Raw genomic sequence first — 24,111 nt, forward strand, 5'->3', positions numbered from 1 at the left:
TGATATTAAAAGATTATGAGCATCTTCTTTATTACCTAGTCACTTTTTCTAATGAATAATTTATATAAGAAGTTTTGTCTTGTCTTTGAATGCTTAAAAACATTATAAGCTTCACTAGGAGAAAAAAAAATAATCCCCTAATTTAGAATTAAAAAGAGGTCATAGACTGTAGGGATAATAAATATGCTAGATTCATACCTTTATATTTAATATTTATCATTAGCCAACTGTGAAATTATTAATTTAAGTAATGCTATTCCAGCAATAATACGGTTAAAAAAACCACATTACCTATCCAGTAAAAACAGATACATGCAAAATTTTAAAATCTTAACATGAGATACCATTTAAAAAATTAAATTGAAGGTGACTTAGGATGTGTTTACCACACTTTTCAAAGGAAAAGTATCAAACTTAGCCCTATAACAATTAATAAGTATTTAAAATCCGCACTTTCACATTATTTGGAGTCACTCACACTGAACTTAAAGCTCTGGGTTTGTGTGTGCATTGGCATGGCATGTCAGATAAACACAGAAGAATACTTGTCCCTTTTCTCTCTCAAGATATCCCAAAATTCAATACCGGGGCACACTGGAATACCCGAGAGTCTTCCTTCATCGTTTATTTTATGGGTCACAGAGACAGGTTGTCTTCCCCATGGAGGGTAAAAGAACTTTTCTAGTTTTTTATTTGTGTACATATATGTATATATGCATATATTTTTTGACAGGTAGACACATAAAAACAAAACACCTACATACTGGGCCTGCAAACTGCAAGCAAGGAAGCTGCATGGTGCAAGCAGTCTGATGCTGTTGAATTGTGATCTGCCTGAAATTTATTTCCCTACTTTCAGGAAAACTGATCTTTATGGACTTTATTTGCAATTAATTGGGATTGTACAAAAAGCTTCTGAATGAAAAACTGGTAACATGACTACCATGCAGTACCACATTGACAACACAGTTGTAAAGTACTGCATAAACCAGTAAAACAAAACAAAGCAAAACAAAAAGCCCCACAAACTTCCCCTATGCTAAGGAATTACTTTTAAATCTTTATTCATTATTGGTAGACATTTAATAGGGTTATAGACAAAGGCTAATTTTAGTTAAGGAGACTTCTCTCTTCAAAAAGTCTCTTCAGTGGATAGAGAAAGATTTCTCGCATCTAGTCAGGCCATCCAAAGATAGTCTTCTTTAGCAAATCAGTTAAAACTGGAGTTGATTTTAGCTGGAGTTAGAGAGACTACCTTCTCCAGGCTAAAATTAGCTTTTTTGAAGGCTAAGTTGAAGGCTAATACAGAAGTATTTAGGTAAAGCAATTTAATTAGCAATATGTAAAAGAAGTGCAAGACTGAAAAGAACCTGTGAAACAACATGTCTTTAAATTACGTCTGGGTGAGTAATATAGTTTCTGAATGGATAAATTGCATAGGATCTTACACAGAACATGGCAATTTTAGTGAAACCAATAAAATCTCTCATCACATAACAGAAATTGTATATGGGTATAAATAATACCACATAGTCTAGATGGACTTAAAAATTGGGGAATAATTTAATTAACGATGTTTTTGTTCTCTTAATGTGAGATGATGCCTAATCTAATACCCTTTAGTCATTCTAAGCCATTCAGTGCAGTCTCACTAAATTGTTTCTCGTTGTCTTTTCTACAGAAATTATTTAAAACTATATGTACCTCAAAGTACTTACCACTTAGTTTCGGACTTGGTGTTCCCAAAGCTGGTCTGGGATCCTTCACTAATATTTTGGAACCAGCTGTTAGAAAGGATGAATGACAAAAAGACAAATCAGTAGCAAATATGTTACTCAGAAACTAGGAAAATAATTTCCATAATGGAATTTATTTGTTACAAAGGATACAAGATGATGTTTCAAACTCAAATACGAATGAGATTGCAGTCACTATCAAGCCTTAGTATCACAGGAGCACATGTGCGAGACTGAAAGAGTTAATGTTTCAAACATTGTGGTGGGGCAAGCGCTACCTAACAATCAACTCTGGAAAACGAGGACCTGCCAAGGAACCACAGGTGAAAAGAAGCCCATCAGCACCCATTGGAGGGAGGGCATGCTGAAGAGTGCACAGCTCGCTGTTCTGATGTGCTGTTCTGATATGCTGAGCAGGGCAGCTCACCATGCGGGTCCAAAGATCATGTCTGCAGGGAAGGGGAAGTTACTCCCCAAACGACCCCCAAGCCCAAAGGCTCACAAACTGCTCATGACACCTAATTAGCCTAATGAGTTCGAGTGCCTGCCCGAAGGAGGGGCAAGGGTGATAAAAGGGCACAAACCAAAGCCCCACGTGCACACACACCTACCAGAACTCTACCCCTTGCCTGACCGGACCAACACTGGACCCAGGACCGGTGAAATCTTCCTCTTTTCCTTTTTCTCTCTCTGTCTAGTTCTCTATTTCTCTTTCCTTTTCCATAATCCCTACACATCATCCCCTGAAGACATAAAACCATTGACCAAGTCTGGGACTAAGAGTGGATCCAGCCTCCCCTAGGCTCTTCTCTGAGAAGGAGTCTAGAAAGCAAGAGGGTCCGCTCTGAACCTCATGAATCAATGGGAGGGCTCTCCTTATGCCCTGAATTGATGTATATAGTTAACACAGGTTACACGGTTTACTGAGGTAGTTTCATACCAATTCCTGTTGTGAGAGAACCCGCCACCCACTGTTATGTCTCCCATGTTCAGGCTGCTCCTGCCAGGAATAAAATGTTCAGCTGATCATTTGGTGTTGTTTCACCTGAATTTAGCCTGAGGGAATTTCAAATTCAACATGACTCCCTTGTCTATCCAGCCTGGTTCGTGACACACATGCCCACTGATTTCTTCCATTGCTGCATTTTCTCTTGAGTCAGTCACCTGGATGCTACCAAGTCATTTGCAATACCCAAACAGTGTAGCCTTTCAGAATCCATATTTCAGAACTCATAGTCCTGGACTATGCACCTAATATGTGAGATGTCTTCTAATATGTCATCTGAGGCAAGTTATATCATCTAAATCAGGATCCACAGAAAATAGCACTGTGAATAGTGCTTTGACTGGAAGCAATGTAACACCAAACAGTGAAGAGATACATAACAAGGGTGTTTTAAATAATGCTTCTCTCCAGGACTTAATTATTTTCAACAGCACTCACTGAGTGAGACATCTTGTGTTCAAGACTAAAAACCCAAAGATGCATGCTTAATCTCTTAACAATGGAGGAGAAGGTCACTGTTTCTTTAAAGAGTAGCAACAGAAAGAAAGAAACAAATGAGGCTGTCCACAGTATCTCTAACTGCTCAGTTGATTTGAGCACTGGAAGTTGGAGAATTTCATTTCTTCTCTGATTAGAGCAGGAACTCTCCCACCACTGAAGATGATGAACTAAATGCAATGGGACAGTGCCATTTCCTGCAGCTGAAGCTATTTTATTTTGCAGAAACTAATTTGGATTCACTGGACTATAAAGAAGACACATAATTCTGTCCCCTAACATAGAATACTCTCATGCAGCATTAGGCTCCATTCCTTGCTCCAATGGTTATTTCAATATTTTGTATTTTGGATCTTGGCTTTGAACCCAGGCCTCGTCTCTCTGATCGATACTCTAAAAAAAATAGACAAGAAAAGCAACTTCCTTCTCCCTGAGTGGAGCATTTTTCTGCATAAAAAGGAAACTTGAGTAAGAAGCACTGAGAATATTTGTCTTACAGAAGAGTAATTTTTGATTATTACAGAAGGTTTGTTCTTGCTATATAGATTAAAACTGTCAAGAAACAAGGGCAGGGTTTGGAATTCAATCTAAAGTTCTCATGGCCTGTTACTACTGATCAATTAATCTCTATTTCCTCTCTACTTTGAAAGAAAGTTACTGAACTTCACTCAACATGGTTGACCAGGAGGGCATGCTTCAACAGCATATCCTTTTTGACTACATCAAGCTCAGGTTAGAAATATCTGGATCATACTTTCCAAAGGGCTTTAGTATAAAAAGCTGCTGAGTCAATCAGCCTTGTTAAGGTGAACATGTTTCTAGTCAAGATCAGAACTGTAATTTTAAATACAAAATAAAATTTAAATACAGATTTAAAATACAAAACCAAAGCTAAAACAAGTTATCTATGGAGTTTAAGTTTCTAGGTCCAGATATTTGCTCAGTAGGACTTTCAAGATTAGAGTTTTGTATTTAAAGGACTAAATTCTAGTTTAATTTCCCAACAGATCCTTTTAGAGCTCTTAACTGCAAATATTTTATTCCTTTTCATCCATTTCCAAGTTATTTTTATGAAGTTCACAATGACGGGTGAACAACTTGACCTGGTGCTCTCCTCCCTTCCACAGGAGAGAGATGTTTCACCCCTCTATAACAGATAAAATTGAAAATATTTAAGAGATATTTTACTTTATCTAATTACATTTAATACTTTACAATATATATCTCATTCTTAGCTTTCTCCACTGCTAAAAAACAAGAAGCAAGAGGTCTGATCCTAAAAATTTTGCATTTCTGTAACATTTTTTCAGGACATTGGGAAACTTATTTATATGACAAGGTACATGCACTCATAGATATCATTTAATGATTTTTAAAAAAATTCTCATAAAGGTCCCTTACAACCAGATCGGACACCTAATACTACTTGTTTCACTATCATCAGCAGAAAATTCTTGGATCAAAATACAACCCATGAATCACATTTGACCTGCCATAACACTTCCTGAGTACTAAACAAGTCATAAGCTTCCTGGCAGCTTGCTTTCTAACACTTTCCCAAAGCTCTGCTCTGTTTTCCCCCAGCACTTGCCCGGCATGTAATGCCAAGACACCTGTTTTTTAGTAATACAAAATATTCATTTCCTATTTCCCTTCCAAATAGAAACATTTGGCTATATAGCCTTTGCATGCCTCTGTAAGAGCCCTGGGGGTAACCACATCTGAAAAATTAGGTATCAGTAATCTGAAAGGTGCTTTAATTATTCAGGAAATCGAATTCCCAATAGTTGCTATACTTGAGGATATTTCTTATGTCACATGAAAAACACCATTCTCACTATGATTTTGCTATGAGTTTTTTCATGCCTTGCCATGACAAAGTATGAAGTAAAAATTAGAAACAAACTAAAATGTTGGAACATCAAGGACAAAGTTGGTACATTTAGTCTGCAAGTAATATATTGTTGCATACATACAAATATAAAAGAATACTAAACCCTATGGATTAATTCCATGCAGTGATTCAGACACCTACTTACAGTTTGTGTATCCTTCTCCAATATTAGAAAAGAATCACAGAATCATAGAATCATTTAGGTTGGAAAAGACCTTTAAGATCATCAAGTCCAACCTTAAACCTAACACTGCCAAGTCCACCAATAAACCACATCTGCATACCTTCTGAGTACCTCCAGGGATGGTGACTCAACCACTTCCCTGGGCAGCCAGTTCCAATGCTTGACAACCCTTTTGGTGAAAAAATTTTCCCTAATATCCAATCTAAAGCTCCCCTGGCACAACTTGAGGCCATTTCCTCTTGTCCTATCGCTTTTACTTGGGAGAAGAGACCGACACCCACCTCGCTACAACCTCCTTTCAGGTAGTTGTAGAGAGCCATAAGGTCTCCCCTCTGCCTCCTTTTCTCCAGGTTAAACAACCCCAGTGCCCTCAGCTGCTCCTCATTACACTTGTGCTCTAGACCCTTCACAAGCTGCGCTGCCCTTCTTTGGTAGTGCTCTAGCACCTCAGTGTCTTTCTTGTAGTGAGGGGCCGAAAAGTGAACACAGTATTCGAGGTGCAGCCCCACCAGTGCCGAGTACAGGGGGACAATCACTTCCCTTATCCTCCTGGCCACACTATTTCTGATACATGCCAGGATGTTATTGGCCCTCTTGGCCACCTGGGCACACTGCCAGCTCATATTCAGCTGGCTGTTGACAAACACACCCAGGTCATTTTTTTCCAGGCAGCTTTCCAGCCACTCTTCCCCAAGCCTGTAGCACTGCATGGGGTTGTTGAGACCCAAGTGCAGGATCCAGCACTTGGCCTTGTTGAAACTCATACAGCTGGCCTCAGCCCATCGATCCAGCCTGCCCAGATCCCTCTGTAGAGCCTTTATACCCTCAAGGAGGTCAACACTCCTGCCCAACTTGGTGTCATCCACAAACTTACTGAGGGTGCACTCAATCCCCTTGACCAGATCATTGATAAAGATACTAAACAGAACTGGCCTCAACACTGAGCCCTGGGGAACATCACTTGTGACCCGCCACCAATCAGATTTAACTCCATTCCCCACCACTCTTTGGGCTTGGCCATCCAGCAGTTTTTTACCCAGCAAAGAGTACACCTGTCCAAGCCATGAGCAGCCAGTTTCTCCAGGAGAATGCTATGGGAAGTGGTGTCAAAGGCTTTACTAAATTCCAGGTAAACAACATCCACCGCCTTTCCCTCTTCCACTAAGCAGGTCATCTTGTCATAGAAGGAGAGCAGGTTAGTCAAGCAGGACCTGCCTTTCATAAACCCGTGCTGACTGGGCTTGATCACTTGCTTGTCCTGTATGTGCCGTGTGATGGTACTCTGATCTGCTCCGTAATCTTCCCCGGCACTGAAGTCAGACTGACAGGTCTGTAGTTCCCTGGATCCTCCTTCTGGCCCTTCTTGTAGATGGGCACCACATTTGCTAACCTCCAGTCAACTGGGACCTCCCCCCTTAGCCAGGACTGCTGGTAAATGATGGAAAGCAGCTTGGTGAGCACTCCTGCCAGCTCCCTCAGTACCCGTGGGTGGATCCCATCCAGCCCCATAGACTTGTGCATGTCTAAGTGGTGTAGCAGGTTGCTAACCATTTCACCTTGGATTATGGGGGCTTCATTCTGCTCCCTGTCCCTGTCTTCCAGCTCAGGGGGCTGGGTACCCTGAGAACAACTGGTCCTATAATTAAAGACTGAGGCAAAGAAAGCATTAAATACCTCAGCCTTTTCCTCATCCTTTGACAGTATGTTTCCCCCCTGCATCCAATAAAGGATGGAGATTCTCCTTAGCCTTCCTTTTGTTGCTAATGTATTTATAGAAACATTTTTTTATTGTCTTTTACGGCATTAGCCAGATTAAGTTCTAGGTGGGCTTTGTCCCTTCTAATTTTCCCCCTGCATAACCTCACAACATCCCTGCAGCGCTCCTGAGTGGCCTGCCCCTTCTTCCAAAGGTCACAAACTCCTCTTTTTTTTCCCTGAGTTCCAGCCAAAGCTCTCTGTTCAGCCAGGCCGGTCTTCTTCCCTGCTGGCTCGTCTTTCAGCACAAGGGGATGGCCTGCTCCTGCGCCTTTAGGATTTCCTTTTTGAGGAATGTCCAGCCTTCCTCGACTCCTTTGCCCTTCATAGAATCATAGAATTGTTTTGGTTAGAAGAGTCCTTTAAGATCATTGAGTTCAGGACTGCCTCCCAAAGGACTCCATCAACCAGGTTCCTAAACAGGCCAACGTAGCAGTTCTGTTGACCCCCCCCTCCTTACTTCTCCAATAATTGAAAACTATCATTTCGTGATCGCTGTGCTCAAGATGGCTTCCAACCATCACATCACCCACAAGTCCTTCTCTGTTCGCAAACAACAGGTCCAGCAGGACGCCTTCCCTGGTTGGCTGACTCACCAGCTGTGTCAGGAAGTTATCTTCCACACACTCCAGGAACCTCCTGGACTGTTCCTCTCTGCTTTTTCATGTTTCCAGCAGACATCTGGTAAGCTGAAGGTCCCCATGAGAACAAGAGCTAGTGATTGTGAGGCTTCTCCCAGCTGCTTATAGAATATTTCATCTGTGTCTTCATCCTAATTGGTGGTCTATAACAGGCTCCCACCATGATATCTGCTTTGCTGTTTTTCCCCCTGATTCTTACCGAGAAACACTCAAACCTATCATCACTATCATCAACCTCTAGACAGTCAAAACACTCCCTAACATACAGGGCTACCCCACCGTCTCTCCTTCCTTGCCTATCCCTTCTGAAGAGCTTATAGCCATCCATTGCAGCACTCCAGTTGTCCGAGTCATCCCACCATGCTTTCGTGATGGCAACTATATCATAACAGTATTGCAAGTGTCATAGCTCTCTCGCAGCTGACACAATCTCTGTAAATAAAATTATCCTTATCTAAGTTAAGCAGGTATGTGCAAAAACATCAAAATTCTTACTCCACTGAGCTTATGAGACTGTAGTCCACACCTGACTCACTCAGAATTCTAAAAGCAGGTGTTACCCAAGTATTTGGCCTCCAGAATTATATCTGGAATTGACACCTCTGACCATGCAAATGAAAGACAAGTACATGAAACCATATGTCCCGTTAAACACAACTGGCAAAGGATTAGAGTTATCCTCTTAGATGTTCTCCCTCCTAGTTCTCCTTGCCATTCTACCTTATCTTATTAGACTGTAAGTAAAGAAAATCACTGAAATATGATAGAAAAGAGATGCAGCAGGAAACAGAAGAGCTTACCTTCACAAACTGGAACCTTCCCAGTCCATGTGCCATCAGACCTACAGGCTCTATGCTCTGATCCTCCTGCCAGGAAAAAGCCTGGCTGACAAGTGTAAATCAGTGTATAACCAAGTGAGGGAAGATCCATTCCTGCAACATTAGCATGAGTTGGTGTTTCTGGTTGTTTACAGCTGTGAGCTACAAAGAAAAGATAAAATATCCTTCAGTCAAAATGGTGCAAATATTTAAAAAAAATAATCTATACCCATTCTGACAGGTAATTAACAAAGAAAAAAGCATCATTAAAAGTAACATATTAATATATTTTTAATTCACATTAAAAATTACTACATAGTCTATAAGTTACTGTCCCAAGCCTGTGAATACACTCTTAAAGTGGGCCTTTCAATTTCAAGGGACCAAGAACCAACTTAAATGCACTTGCACAACCAAAATTAATTGTCTGCATATGCGAACATAAACAGCACACATCTTACCACAGTTTAAAGCAATCATGCTTGTGACTTACATGACTTACGATATCTGTGTAGCATTGAATAACAATAAATAAATGGGTCATTTGGAAAACACTATGAAAGGTCAAGGAGAAACTGTAGGTGAGGCAAGCTTTAAATATCAGGCAGAAAAAATAATTACCATTCCTAATCACATGCAAAGTGTCTTGTATCTTTAGCAACCACCAGAATCTGAGAGTTTAGTGTTATCTCAAAAACAGCATACCTCCAAAAGCAGAGCTCACTTTTCAACACACCAAGCTACTGATCTGCTGTTTGCTTAGGGAGAACACTAGCACCACCTGAAACACTAATGCTGTTTTCTTCTGTGGATATGCTCTTCATACACTGAAGTGATTCTATAAGGTCAGACCTTATAAGGTGAGACTATTTCCAGAAAAATACAGCTGCCTAGCTGAAAAACTAGGAAGATTAACCATGATGTTATACCTTCAGTAAATTAGCATTATTTACCGAAGTGAAAAAGATCTAAGAAATTAAATATTACTTCCTGTACCCAATTAAGATTCTCTCCATTTCAGATTAAAAAATTTCCAGTTACAAACCTTTTTTTCCCCCTTCTTAAAATACCCTGACTCCTTAGTTGGGAAACAGCGTAAATTCTTTACTAGAACTGATTGTAACTATCTGCTCCAGTACAAGTTAGGGTTGTGCAGGGCTTTCCTACACATCCTGTTCTCACCACCTCCTCTCTTCAAGGGGAGGGTTGCATCCTTTTAGATAGAAACTGGCTATTTTCAGCATCTCTCTGAATGAAGACCTGTCTGTTATTCTCATTATTTTGTGTTGCTTTTTTTATTTAATTCTATAAGCTATTCTAGAAAAAATCACTCACAAAATCACACTTCTAGCTGCTGTAAGCTAGTAATGCAAACTTGTATTAAGTTAATAAAACTATATAAATTAACTTTATAACAATGTTACTGTAAATAGCCTAGATAAAGAAAATTGCTAGATCAAAAATGTATCATTTACTTACGTATACATTCTGGCTGGATTCCACTCCATGTAAGATCAGGAAGGCAAGTTCGTGTTGTTGAGCCATGGAGAAGGTGTCCTTTTTTACACTGAAATTGAACAATATTTCCCACCTGTTGAAAAGTAGAAAACACAATAATATTGTTATGAGGAAATATCAGTTGGGGGGGTGTCCAATTTTGATAGCAAACTCCTTCACATAATACAGGTTCGATAAATTGTGATGCTCTTCCTGTAGAAAGTAAATTAATTTCACAGAGCATTTTGATATGAAATAAAAATTTGCTTCATTCTCATTAAAATTACTCTCCACCCAAACTGAAATCCTCCATGGAAGAGAATCGCAACCTCATCTTCTGTGGTCTCTCTAGTGTGTTGCTTTGGGCCCAGAACGGTTGAGACACTGTGAGTTTGGAAACCAGGCTTACTGTGGCTTCCTAGGTCTGGTCCAAGGAGGAGCCCATTAGGCAATCTTGCAGCAAACCACGGAAGTCACAGAGCTGAAATGGGTAATAGATTTTGCTGGACCTTTGCTGAACTAGACCCGCCTTTCTGGAATGCTGGATGAATTCACAAATTATAATGAGAAATATTTCATTAGAACACACAAGGCCTGGTCAACAACACTCTCATGCTTCAGAAACTATTATGTTCCTATAAAATTTTAATTTTGTTTTTTGATGAGAAGAGGTAAAAAAGAAACGTTCTGTATAATACACAGATAATAGAAGCTGAAATGCAAGTGAATTACAATTTATAATAGCAATTCATCTGAGATTAGTTTTTAATTATTATTCCTACTATGGGTATGTGTTGCATAAAAAGGAAAATATAATTCTTTAGTCAATAACAGTTTCTGCACAAACTTAACATGGAATATGTAATAACTTGTTCAGCATGTCCAGTCATGGTGACATTGATGAAAATGCAAATAATTCTCAGTTTCCACCAAAAGCAGGGAAATTAGATTACAAGCATATCATTCAGAAAGTAGTTTATTACATGCTGTGAGTGGTTATCTCAAATATTAAGGTACATAGATCACATCTACTTTTCTGCAGTGACCTTTATTAATGTATTTATCAACTCATGTTTAAACAAGAAGTTGAAAACTTCGAATTGTATGTGACAGCATATTTATGGTTCTGCTTTGTTGTTTTTTTTTTCATTATTTTATTTAAATGTATAACACGATTCAAATTGATGCTCAAAGGTAAAATGTGGGCTCTTTCACAATACTTTAGTCTTGGGAAACAGCATTTGACTGCTACAAGTAGTCATTTGGAACTTTATAGTACTATTCCATTTCAGCTTAAGCTTCTCATCAGAATGAAATTTAATAATAACCCATGAACTACAGATAGTAGCTCATCAACACAGTATGTGATTTAAAATTCATCTCCTTTTTTTTTCCTCTTTACTGTGCTCACTGGACTATGTAATTACTTTTAAAAGATTTTGAAGAAAATACACTAAATCACTTTCATGATTAAAGGCAAAGTGGGAAAACACTAAAAGTTTTAGATGTTGCACCAAATAGAAATAGAAGTACTTTTTTACATGGTAAAGAGCTTAGTTAAAACAACCACCACCAATATATTACTTTGCAACAAGTACTAGTCTTATGAAAGATTTGTTCATTTCAGTAATCTGCCTCTATCGAAGCAATCTCTATTCACAGCTATGGAAAGAACACCTGCCCTATTTAATCTTTAGCTATCATGGAAGACAATACATCAACACTGCCTTTAAAACCAAGATTCTTTCACCCTTCCTCACATCAAAAAAACCCCATCCAAAACCAAACCTCAGCTTAACTGTTAACTGTAATTTCTTAATATAATCTGAATAGTAACTTAATTTTCTGTCCCCTTTATTCTTTCAAAGTTGACTCTATGACCTTCCTGAATACAAAGTATTTAAGAAAAAATATAATTGTTTTGTGATACGGAGTAGCTGGACATCATGGAATTCAATGAGTTAAAGAGGCCAATTTGCTACTTAGATATCTAATTCTAAACTGTAACTAACTAAGTTAGAAATTCAAACTCCAGTAGTCAATAACAAGTCCAGAAGTAGCTACTGCATGGCTTTAACTGCTTAGTGACACTACCTCACTTTTTTCAATTAACATTTAAAGTGCTACACTCTCTTTTTTTAAAAAAAAAGTATCTTCTTTTCAGAGTTTGACAGTTCTCACAATGTGATTATCTTTCATATATTAGCTCAACACCACTTAAATATGGGCAATACTGAATAAATAACTGCAATCTTGAAATTTTCACTTATTTTTTATAGGATGTTACCTAAAATAAATTTGTCATTGTATAGAATCTTTTTAGAGGAATAAAAAAGTCAATAGATCAAAAAAATGAACTCAGTATATTCAGTAAAATTCAGTATATTGTAATTTTACTCATCAAGAATGGCCTGAACAGAAAGTTCATACTTTGTGAGTTGAAAGGGCTGGAGAATTGTGTCCATAAAGTCTTTAGATCTACAGGACTCAATGGGTAACAGTGAAAAAAGGAAGGAGGTGTGTTTCTTCAGTTTTCTGTAACTTCTTTCTCTTCTTTAGCCACCTATTCATGACTTTGGATTAATTCTTTATGAACTGCGTCTTCTGCTGGACAGATATATTGAAGGAAAAATGTTCACCTGAAGAGCAGAACCAAGAAATGCATAGACATTTTTTTGCACTGTCTGCCCATCTTCACTGTAGCTCCGCCTACCTTACAGCTTCACTGAAACTTGGTTGCCTAAACATCAAACCAATTTTTTAGTACTAGAAATACTAGAAATATATCAGTGAGATAAGGAAATGGCTCAAGTTGCCTAGTAAGTGGAAAGGCTGAGTTGCTAGCATTCCACAATTTAGAAAAAAAAAAACCAACCAAAAAAACCAAAACACTGCCGCAAACAAACAAAACTCAAACAACACCACAGTTGATATTGCAACCAGTTGTTGCAACACCAACTTTTCTATCCAAAACAGTAACTAGTAGTGAAACTGTTTTCCTTATTTCGTCCAAAAAAATGGATATCACCTGTATTATCCTTGTTAGGGAAACACAACCTATACATAAGTAAGCCCCAAAAGTAGCATCAAAAATACAACAGTTGCCCAAATGATGAAGATGTTTTTAGAAGTGCTGCCATGTTATTCAAGATAATGAAAAAATAAATACAGGAATGAGGCTCCCTGCTCCTATAAAAAATCTTACAAGAAATATGTAATTATTTAAAATAATAATAATTTTTAAAAGTAATTTAAAAATTACTTTTTGGGAAGTCTATTTTGCACTATTGTTATTCCAAAGGCACGAGGTGGCGCTACACTACAGCCTTCTACAGTCTTAAAAAATCCCCTGTAGAGATGTTCTGATTTGTTCGAACTTTTGTTATACAGCTTGGCTAGAAGCACTAGTGGGGAGAGCTGACGAAACAGCTGCAATATCTTTATTCACTGTACTCTCTGTTTTTACATAAGAACTGTTCTATGTGCAACAGTATTTGCATCCAGTACTGAAAAAAAAAAAAAGATTTCCTTGTATACTGCTTGATCATCTCAGTTCCATAGCTGCTTTTCCATAGTGTCAGTTATGGTTTGGATATTCCCAAAATTAACATTACTAACTTTTCCTTTTGCTAAGAACCGAAGACCATATATCTGCTATTCTCTAACAGGAGAAATAGAAATCTGAGAAGAAAATGCATAAATAACAACCTGCATCCATTTATAAAGAATATGATAGTACTCCAGACATATTTTTTCACCAAAATATTAATATTATTAATAAATTATCTTTATTATTTCTTATATTCCTTCTAAGAAGAGAAGATATTTCTAACTTTCATGAGTTACACTACAATCAGTATTTTTCTTAGACTTCAGTTTACCAAAGAACATGAAGATACTCTAACAAGCTTCTCCATCCCCAGCAATTCATGCCAAAGGATTGAGAGGCTAAGGGAATGTCAGTTATTTCTCTTCACTAACTTTTAGCATAATATTTTAAGTGAATGAAAACACATTAAATCTTTGTTATATCTGTAGTTTGGTAGCCCAGTAATACAGTATTGCCACTACTAGTAATAGGATACTGAGTTTGCAAGACCTCTGGGCAAAAGCTTGCCAGGCTTCCTTTGAAAGTGTCTTGAACTGCCTGGAGTTTTGGGTTTGTGTTTTTTTAACCTTGGTTTAGCTGTAACATCAAATTGTCTTGTGATCAGGTGGCTATGACAAATTTTTATGCCTTCCTTTGTCTTTGTATGGTACAACCACAGCTTCATATCTGTATTAGTAACAAGAAGCTATTATGTGCAGAATGAGCTATTTACCACTAATGTGACATGGTATAGAGAAATACAGGCCTGGCACTGAAATGTTAGCAAAGGCTGTGAGAAATGGAGACACAGGATACTGTGAGGAAGACTACAGGTATGGGTATGATAAGAGATGTGACACAGGCTTGGCATTTGAAACCCCATTGTTGTGAACCACTTGGTTCATGGTCACTTAAAGAAATGCAGACCTGGACAGAATCAGGTTTCAGGGGTAAAAAAGTAAAAGTACCTAATGTAGGTGAAGTGCATCTTATAGAGGAGATTGAAATATAATGTGGAGCTACAGTGTGAATGGTGTAAAAGTGTGTTAGAAAAATTATAAATAACCCCAGCTGAATCAAGAATGACAGAGACCAAAAAAATAAAAAGAAGGAAAAAAGAAGTCAAAATCACATTCCTGCCATTGAAGCACTCCAGATTCTGACACTAACATCACCCACTGACACCAGGCTGAAGCCACAGACCTCAGGATCGTAAGAAGCAGAAGGAACCAGGAAAATTATGTGGTGTCTGATAAGGCTTAAATTACATTTTCATTGATGCAGTGATGATGCCAACTGCGCTAATGGACACAGCTATACTATGGTAGTACAGCACTTCTCTTGGAATTTCACCCTACAATCTAATCAATACTAAAGTTTTTATAAGCATTACATTCAAAGGAGGTTATTTGCAAGGTTGCTCCACATCTGCAGATGAAGTTTCATACAGCAGATCATAAAATAGAACCCAAAAGCTAGCAGAGGGCTACCACTACTGTAATGTGGCTGTTTTCCTTTCTAAATTCAGACTGCCCTTTGGCTCCCTTCAGGCTTTAATGTAGGGTAAAACAGCTGAATTTCTAGAAAAGCATATGTTGAAAAAGTATGAGAAGTAATAAATCTTATATATATGACTGATTGGTCTAAACAGTTCTAAACTCGTTCTTCAGTAGTATCTTGTGTTACAACAGCTTATGGTGAAAGTGCTATAAGCAATTTTCTATGTTACTAGCAATATATTTGAAGAAATATTTCAAAACCACAGTTTCTTTCCAAGAAGCAATTTATTTTACAGATTACAGATGAAGTCAGTATTCACTAAGCTCTAAAGACATTTTGTCTTCATTGTAACACACTGTTAAGGTAGATCTGTCAAATCAAAAATACTCAGATGAAAGGTAAACATCCTAGAAGTACATATTTATAACAATTAAAGCAGGTGATGCTACTCATTTACATGCTGTGCCTAATATCCAAGTAGCACTAAACTGGTATTTTGATGTTATTTGAACATACAAGAACCTGATATGCTTCTGCCTGATGAATTCAATACTGAACAATAAAATCCATACAAAATTCTGTTACCTCTTTATTACAAAGCTCCTATTTAACAGTTGAAACACCATTCAAATGGAAGGTGGTGATATTTATGCTTTTGTTAGTGTAGGTTCCAGGAGGTCAGGTTTTGATACACCTTTCAGTCAAGCCTGGAATTATGTTGTATATGACTGAACTTTCAATGCAATCAATGAGATAGGAAAACAGATAAACAGGAGTAGGGGAAACAACAAGAACAACAGAACAGCTGTGGAAGTTCATGACTTGACATTAGTATTATGAAAAGCAAGTGACAGTCAGTGATACAGGCAGGTAAAAGAGGAGGTATTCTCATTTACTGGAAAGCACTTAAAACAGGACTCCACATATGAAGACTAGAATTCTACTGTCAGGCTACAGCGTGATTTTTTTTATGAGACAGAGACATAAATTTAAGACTTAACAATTAAGTCACTGAAGTGACCCTTTTTAAGATAGTTAAAAAAAACTAAACCAAAACCAAATCACAAAAAAAAAAAAAAAAAGAACAAAAAAAAAAACCAACAAAAAAACCACCAAATCCCCAAATGAGGAAAAAAACCCCACCCTGTGTTAGAGTCAGAAAACCATCTTAAATATTCAACAGTAACAACTCCTTATTAGGAATTTGCCAACTACAAAACATTTTGCTTAATTTTGCATAAGCTCTTTTGGTCTATTTTTTAAAACAGTAGACAATAGATCTATCAGACAAAAGAAAATCAAAGCCATTTCATGTTCAGTATTTTGGTAGAATTTAGAATTATTCTTTACCTTTCTGCTATGGATGGAAGCAAAAGTCATTATTATTCCATTCATACCAGAAGTTAATTATAGCATAATATAAATTAATTTATAATGCATTTACAGTTTAAATGAGTCATAATATTATTGAATATATAGTAATGTAATATTTTTTCCAGGTTCTACAGACAGCAACTTGTCTAGAACGGATCATTTTCACTGTTGTATCCAACCAATAAAGAGCTAAACTCAGTTTCATCTGCACAAATGATACTCCTACCCTGTTCTGTATTAACTAAGCAATCATATTTAGAGTAACCAGAAATTGCATGCAGACATTTAGTTACTATACAAAACCAAATTCACTACATGAGCATGAGGATAAGCTGCTGGCTAGGTAGGAAGACTATAGCTCATCCAGTTTAAATCTGCTAGGCACTAACCTTACAACTATAAATTCTGCCAGCAACTACATTTCTTTTAGAAGTTTATCAGTTGACATTTTGCCTGGTATTTTGACAGTTCCACACCAGCTGTGAGTGATGCTTTCATTCACAACTACAACTACACCACAAATGAGAAAGTCTGCATTAGCTTCTTCAGTCATAGAAATCTCATTAATATGCCAGAGAAACTGTGACAATAAAATTGTAGAAAATGGTCATTGCAATGATTCATTTCTTACACACTTGAATAAAGAGTTGCCCTCTAGCATAATATTGTATTATACCCAAAGGAAGTTAGTCCAAGGACTGCCCCTGCATATTCTATCTTGGCACGAAACAGGACTCTATTCCCTGGAGAAAACTGAGACAATTATATTACCACTCACATATGATTGTGATCTAGCACAATCTGAAATCCCAAAGATTGCTGAAACAATCACCAAGCAGGAGGAGTACTGCGTAAAGGCCACCAAATCGACTAACCAAAGAAATTTTTGGCCATGAAACTTTGAAAAGTCTTTAGCTTTGCTTTTAAAAACTAATTTAATGTTGTAAATCTGTTAAAATCTCAGTCAGCCTTTTCTTGCATTTCTGGCAATCTGCAGTTTTTATTTAACTCCTGCTACTAGACAGGCACCACATACAACCTGGGAGCTGCTACCTTCTGCCTAGTCCTTTTCACATGTCTGGAGCTTTCAGCCCTGACACCAAACACAGAGGTAGCAGGATAGTTTAAACTCTCTCTTAGCTTGTTTGCAGCTGCCTTATCAGATTCCTAGCAAATTATACAGCACATTTTTGCATCTGTACACCGTTCACCCATGAAAATGTCTCACTGACGTCATTGTTTTGTGTGACTCAGAAAATTAGAAATTCAGAAGCGTTTTCAATTTCACCATTCTTTTTCCAACAGAAGCATATGCAAACACCATTTGCCACAACACACCCTTGTAGAAAAGGCTGCCAACAGCCTGCTGGACTGCATCAGGCAGAGCATTGCCAGGGAGGTGATTCTTCCCCTCTGCTCAGCACTGGTGACACCCAAGTGTGTGCTGGGTCCAGTGCTGGTCTCCTCAGTGCAAGAGAGACAGGGACATACTGCATTGCGTCTAGTCATGGGCCACAAAGCTAATTAAGGGACTGGAGCATCTGGAATACAAGGAGTGGCTGAAAGAGCTGGGATTGTCTAGCCTGCAAAAGAAATGGCTCAAGGGTAATCTTATCAGTGTGTATTAAAATTTACTGGAGGCAAGAAAGGCAACAGAGACAGACTTTTTTTCAGTGGTGCCCAGTGACAGGACAGGAGGAAATAGGCACAAATTGAAACATAGGAAATTCTCTTTAAAAATAAGAAAAAGCATTTTTACTGTAAGGCTGATTAACTTGGAACAGGTTGCCCAGAGAGGCAAAAACCTGGACACTGGTCAAAACCACCTGGACACAGCCTTGATCAATCTGCTCTAGCTGACCCTGCTTTGAGAAGGGGCATTGCACTAGAAGCTCTCACAGGCACCTGTCAGCCTCCATGACTCTGTGATTCATTTGTGGTCACATAATTTCCAAATGTAACAGAATTGCTCTCAGGGGAAAAAAAAAAAATCCACTGTTTTTTAGAGTTTGTCTACACTAGCAGTTTGGCACACAGTATACACACTTTTAAGGAGAAAAAGCCTACTTGATAAACAGTAGGGAGCACTTATCTATTGGTGGGAAGATACTGAATTCCTTCAAGGTGAAACCAAGCAAAATTTGATCACCAGGGTTTCATGTAGCACATTGCTAACAGGGACAGAAGATCAGTGTAACCCAACAGCTAGAAATAAGGAAACACAGCAACACTCCAGCAACCAGCTCTTACACGGCATGAGCAATTTCTGGACCTCTAATTAGAAGTTTCTAGACTCTGAGGTAGTATAAAAATAATTTAATATGCAAGTTAATAAAAAATAGTATACTCTACCTGATAGCCAAATGTGTTGTTCTGTGACCCATGCCTTGGGACTCCTGGATTTTCACATGCTGTGCGAGTAGGTTCTTATAAAAAAAAATTACAATAAATTAAAGAAAAAACAAATTACAGTATTTTAATGAAATACATGAATGTATCACAAAATTAAGCTTGTTCAACAACATGCAATAAGCCAATGAGAGAAACAAAAATAGTGACTTGATTCTTGGAGAGTATAGAATAACACCAGGATAATTCAAAATAGCTGAAAACTCCTAAATTGATTTAGCAGGAAAAGGAATAATAAGAATTTCAAGAAATTTCAATATGGGTGTAACCTTACCTATACATCGAGGGGAAGAACCACTCCATGTGCCATCTGCTTGGCAAATCCTGGTGCTGGAGCCAACCAAAATAAAAGGAGGATTGCAGCTGAAAGACACTTCTGACTGATAGATGAAGCTTTTGCCTTCTCTCTTCCCTTGAGCAGGTACTCCAGGGTCACCACAAAACTTTGCTGTGAGAAAAGACATGATAGAAATGGAATGTGTCATTTATTAAAATACACAAAAATAACACTTACCTGAAGTCAGTCAAGCAAATTTTGTATTTATTTTATTAAACACAGGTCAAATAAATAAACATTTAATAGGAATTCAGAGAGAGACTAGATAGCCAATCTTTAGTCTGCTTCAGTTTGCAGTAGTTTTGCTAGCTGTTCAAAATGCCTACATAGTGGGCTTGGTCAGTAGCTTGAAGCTGACATTCAAGGTTACACAACTTAGTTTATGAAGGCTCAAATATCCACAATTCACCTCCGCCCCAAACCACATCAATCTGCAAATCTTCCGATAGAGAGCAATCAGAGAGTGTACCAAACCTTCATGTCAATCTCCCGTCCTCTCCTGCTTTCTGCCAACTACCCAGTGCTCAACATTTTTGTATGAGTAAAGGATTTATCAGACAGATTTTAGGAATCATAAATTCTTACTTCCTCATCCTTCACTGAAAGACAAGATTTGGTATATAGGGAAGTACAACACTTGAAAGTTAGTACAGCTAACAAAATAACCCCCCACATAGTAAAGAAATTTCAGCAGCAATCTAAAAGTCAAACACTAATAAACTGTTATTGGGGGGATATATTTGACTGATAAGAACATATTCTTAAATTGATCTTTTTACTTTATACCTATCACCTAAAGATTCTTTATGTCTGTAGCACAGCATAACTAAGTAAATGAACTGCTGGCAAATTTACTGGCTGCCTTCTGCAGTATAAAGTACTGATTATTGTCAGAAGCTGGATTTTGAATAATTGATTCAGAAAATGCAATCGGTAACGGTAAACTCTGTGCCGTCAGACTATATTATTCCCTGATGCACCATGAATTCCAAATTGTAGAGTGTAATTTCACATCAATCAGAAAATGCTGTAATACACACAAAAAAATAAAACACTAACCCGGATGTGTGCAATGACATATTTCTAAAAACACATGATGTACAGACAGTGGCATTTCCTGCTCCATCTTTCTCTTCTATAAACAAAATTCAAATTAAAATTACATCTTTTAAACAACCACCTTCAGAATACACTTCTAATATCTCTTTGTCATCTATGCCTTAAGCTTTCCAAAGGATGTGCTCACATGAAATGCTCCTGCGAAATGCTCATGCCCTCTACCTCTTACTGCAGACACTGACTGTATGGGAAATCCATGCACACCCACATTGAAGAAAAAGGACTTAATCTATAACATACCAGAAATGTATACAATTTCATGGCTTTAAGTGTAATGGGACTGTCTGTAGAATTATAGGCCAAATCCTGTAAAATCCTGATCTATGAACTGGGGCTAGTGCCACACAGTGAACCTCATTGCGTGATTGACAGATCATGGTTGTAATTTATGTTTTCATCAGAAAATTCTGTGGAAGTCTTAATTTGAAAATGCATGAAACACTTACAGATTTTTAACAGAGAGGCTTGAAATTGTCTCCTAAACAGTTCTTTGTACCAACAAAGTAGCAACGACTCCCAGGGAAAAAAAATCCTCAGAATAAAAAATGTTTTTTTGGTAAGTTTATTAATATTTTGTAAATCTAAGTAAACTCCGCCACAGTTGCCAGTCAACTTCACCCAATCATTGACTAGCTACTGAACATCTGCCTTCTATATAGGTAACCATGGAAACCAGGCACCATGGTAAAACATGGCAGTTTTCCTCTGGTATTGGAACAGGGGACAACACAACAAACTAAAGTTGCAACAACCTGGAAGATCTGTGAGTACTCCCAGTGGAAATCTTTTCCTGAGGACTCTGAAAGCCTCTAATAGAGACAGGGCCATGGAGCTCTGGCACTGTGGGTGTGAGGCTAGCCTCATTCTTCAAAGACATTTAATTGATTAACAGCAAGTTAGATCTGTGGTTAGGAATTGTCAGGCATAGGCCTGTAATTTTTTTGCCATCTATTGCCAAGCTTATAAAAACAGCAGTCCTTTACTCAAATTACTATATGAATAATTAAGCAGACAAATTTACCAGGTCATAGATGACAAATACTCAACCAAAGACATGATCATAGTCCATTCTGAATAATTATTCCACATTATAACTATACCTTGCATATCTTCAGCTACAGGCTCTATGGAACCAAGCTGGGAACTAAATTTCCGATGTCAAGAACTGCTTAAAGATTGCTCATTGAGAATGACTTTCACCAGCTCCCTCTCATTTCTGCCAGATGGCAGCTAGTTTAAGCTCTTTGACAAGCACTGGCTGCCAACTGATTTCTCTTGCAAGCCAATGGGTAACCATTGCACGTCAACAACATTCAGTTAATGTAATCTCTGCATGAAACAGCCTTTAATTCCCAGGCAGCTGCATTCTGTGCTAACTATATCTATTAAAAAGCTTAAAGGTGGAGCCCCTTTTTCAGACCTTACTGCAGTATTGAGTATTCTAACCTCAAAGATGACAAATAACTTGTGGTATCCAAAAATGAATGTAAAGACACAATATTTCAATCAAGAACAAATGATGAAAATAATTTTTCATGATCTTTAATGGTCATAATATAGTGGACTTTAGAAGAGCTGCATCTAGAGAACTTAACAAATGGTGGAGATTTCTTGTTCCAGAAACAATGCCTTTCACCATGTGCCAGCTCTGGCACATACTGTTTCAGCAGCACTAAGCAGCTACTGTTGATGATATGAGAATATCATTAGAAAAAAAAGGAAAAGAAAAGATCATCTATATGATAAGTTTTCGTAGTAGTAGAATATAGCCAAAACAGAGAATATTTTTGAAAGGGAGAGATGAAGAATGCAAAAAATAGTCAAAGAATAGAGAACTGCATTTTGCAACATTTAGCAAGCCACCTGGTAAGCTCAGCTACTTGGCAAGCTTGAATTAAACTCCAGAAACTGTAAAGCCACGAAGATGAAATTATCCTCTTCCAGATAGACTCCCTGCTCAAGACCGCTACAGAGTTTCAGTGGTATAGCTATTGTGCAAATAACTACAGAACCTCATTCTTCAGTGCAATCCGCTGAATATCTCTCAGAAGCATCACAATCACATTTTTAAAAGATTTTTTAAATAATGAGTTGAATGACACCAACCTAAAGAAAAAGCCACATTTGCTATTGTAATGACATTTGTAGCCATATAAAAATCCATCAATGTTTTAACTTTCAGGTTAACAAAATTTACTGCATAAAACATATAACTTAATTTAGTGAGGGGGGGAATAGACAATTGTCAAAGAATCACCCTGGGGCCTAGTTAACACTACCGACATAAAAAACATTTTGTGGCATCAGAGAAAGTTTAGGATGAGTAATGAGCAAATAAAAGAGATTGTAATGAAACCTCCCCTATTCTATATGTAGCTGGATCTGAAAACAAGACAGCACCTCTTAATCTTGTTTTGCCTTGGATCATTTGGTATGCATTGCCTGTAATATTTTTTTGTGTTTGTTTAAGGTTTCCTATATGCTCACAAAGGGTTTACAGATATTCCTATGCCTTCCTCAATCTACAAATTATATTACAATTTTGGAAAATACAGAAGGATTGTATTTGTCCCAGGTTTGAAATGAACCGAGCCACTGCTGGAGGTGAAAAAAAAGACCAAAAAAAAAAAAAAAAAAAGGTGAAAACTTTCAAGATGAAAAAAGCACTATAGTTGAATAAAGAAATATGGGACTATAAAGTAAATACATACGCAAGCACTGAGGCACTTCACCACTCCATGTTCCATTCCCAACGCAAGTCAAAACAGCAGGAAAAGAGAGTTCATATCCTGGAGAGCAGACATAGCTAATGCTAAATCCCCAGTCCAAGTTTGTTCCTTCCAACCTTCCATTAGAGATCTGCGGAGGAGTTGGGCAGGTAACAGCTGCAATAATATTCAAAATAATTAGGCCCAGCTGCTGTAAATATCCCCGGTGTACACAATTACTAGAAGAACCGTATGTGCTAATTTCACCTTTTTTAGAGGACAATACAGTCAGGACATGCTATCTTCCTCACTGTATTCTTGCCACATTTCCTGAAGTTAGTACTTCTGCTTTCCTCCATTTAGGAGACAGTGGCTGACTGATGAAGTGTCTTAAAACAGGATGCTGCATCAAACCAAATAGTAAGACTACCTAAAAATCAGTATGGAGACTATGAAACGTACAACATTTAAGATCCGTGTGGTAGTATACTACAAAATGATTTTATTTGTTTAGACAACATAGAGTAAAATTATCTTTAGTTACCATGGTAATAGTCAAATACTTTCTTCCTGTTAATCAGCTTAGACATTTGCTAGATGTTAATGCCCAGGGATGAAATTCCAGGACAATTATTCCAAAATATGACTTGAAAGCCTGTTTCTAAGTACCACAGTTTGGTTAGTATTTGCTTCATGAATAGCTCCTCACCAAAAAGCATCTAGCTTCTAGCTAGAGGGAGAAAATTTAAGGATTTGCAACCTCTTGAAATTGTCAGTGTTGCTACCTCTAAGAAGGCCAACAAGAAGTATTGCAGTATAGCTTCTCATTTCCAGGCCTCCCAGGAAAAAAACAGAAACAACTTCTACTCAGTTGTAGGAAAGAGGACTGAAAAACAGCACAGGAGGACAACAGAAGTAAGAAGACATAACTGTAGTGATGAACATAAAAGTGTTATTTACTGGATAATGCGGTAGTAATAGGCAATTTCTAATTAAGAGCTGAAGGAAAAGGTATAAAAGAAGTTAAATGAAAAAAAATCCAAATC

The 24,111-nt window shown here is 37.7% G+C and overlaps 1 protein-coding gene across 3 annotated transcripts in view; it reads right to left on the minus strand.

The window, feature by feature from the left end:
* The window catches only part of CSMD3 (CUB and Sushi multiple domains 3), a 749,348-nt gene that overhangs the window by 13,633 nt on the left and 711,604 nt on the right, over positions 1–24,111 (minus strand). For all 3 annotated transcript variants that reach the window (XM_075024389.1, XM_075024388.1, XM_075024387.1), the window contains 6 exons: positions 23,069–23,242; positions 19,176–19,349; positions 18,845–18,918; positions 10,012–10,123; positions 8,515–8,694; positions 1,719–1,784 (listed from right to left, as the gene is read on the minus strand). In XM_075024389.1, the coding sequence (XP_074880490.1) occupies positions 1,719–1,784; positions 8,515–8,694; positions 10,012–10,123; positions 18,845–18,918; positions 19,176–19,349; positions 23,069–23,242 (780 nt within the window). The remainder of the gene's footprint in view (positions 1–1,718; positions 1,785–8,514; positions 8,695–10,011; positions 10,124–18,844; positions 18,919–19,175; positions 19,350–23,068; positions 23,243–24,111) is intronic.

This window comes from Buteo buteo, chromosome 3, assembly GCF_964188355.1.
Source record: "Buteo buteo chromosome 3, bButBut1.hap1.1, whole genome shotgun sequence".
NCBI lineage: Eukaryota > Metazoa > Chordata > Aves > Accipitriformes > Accipitridae > Buteo > Buteo buteo.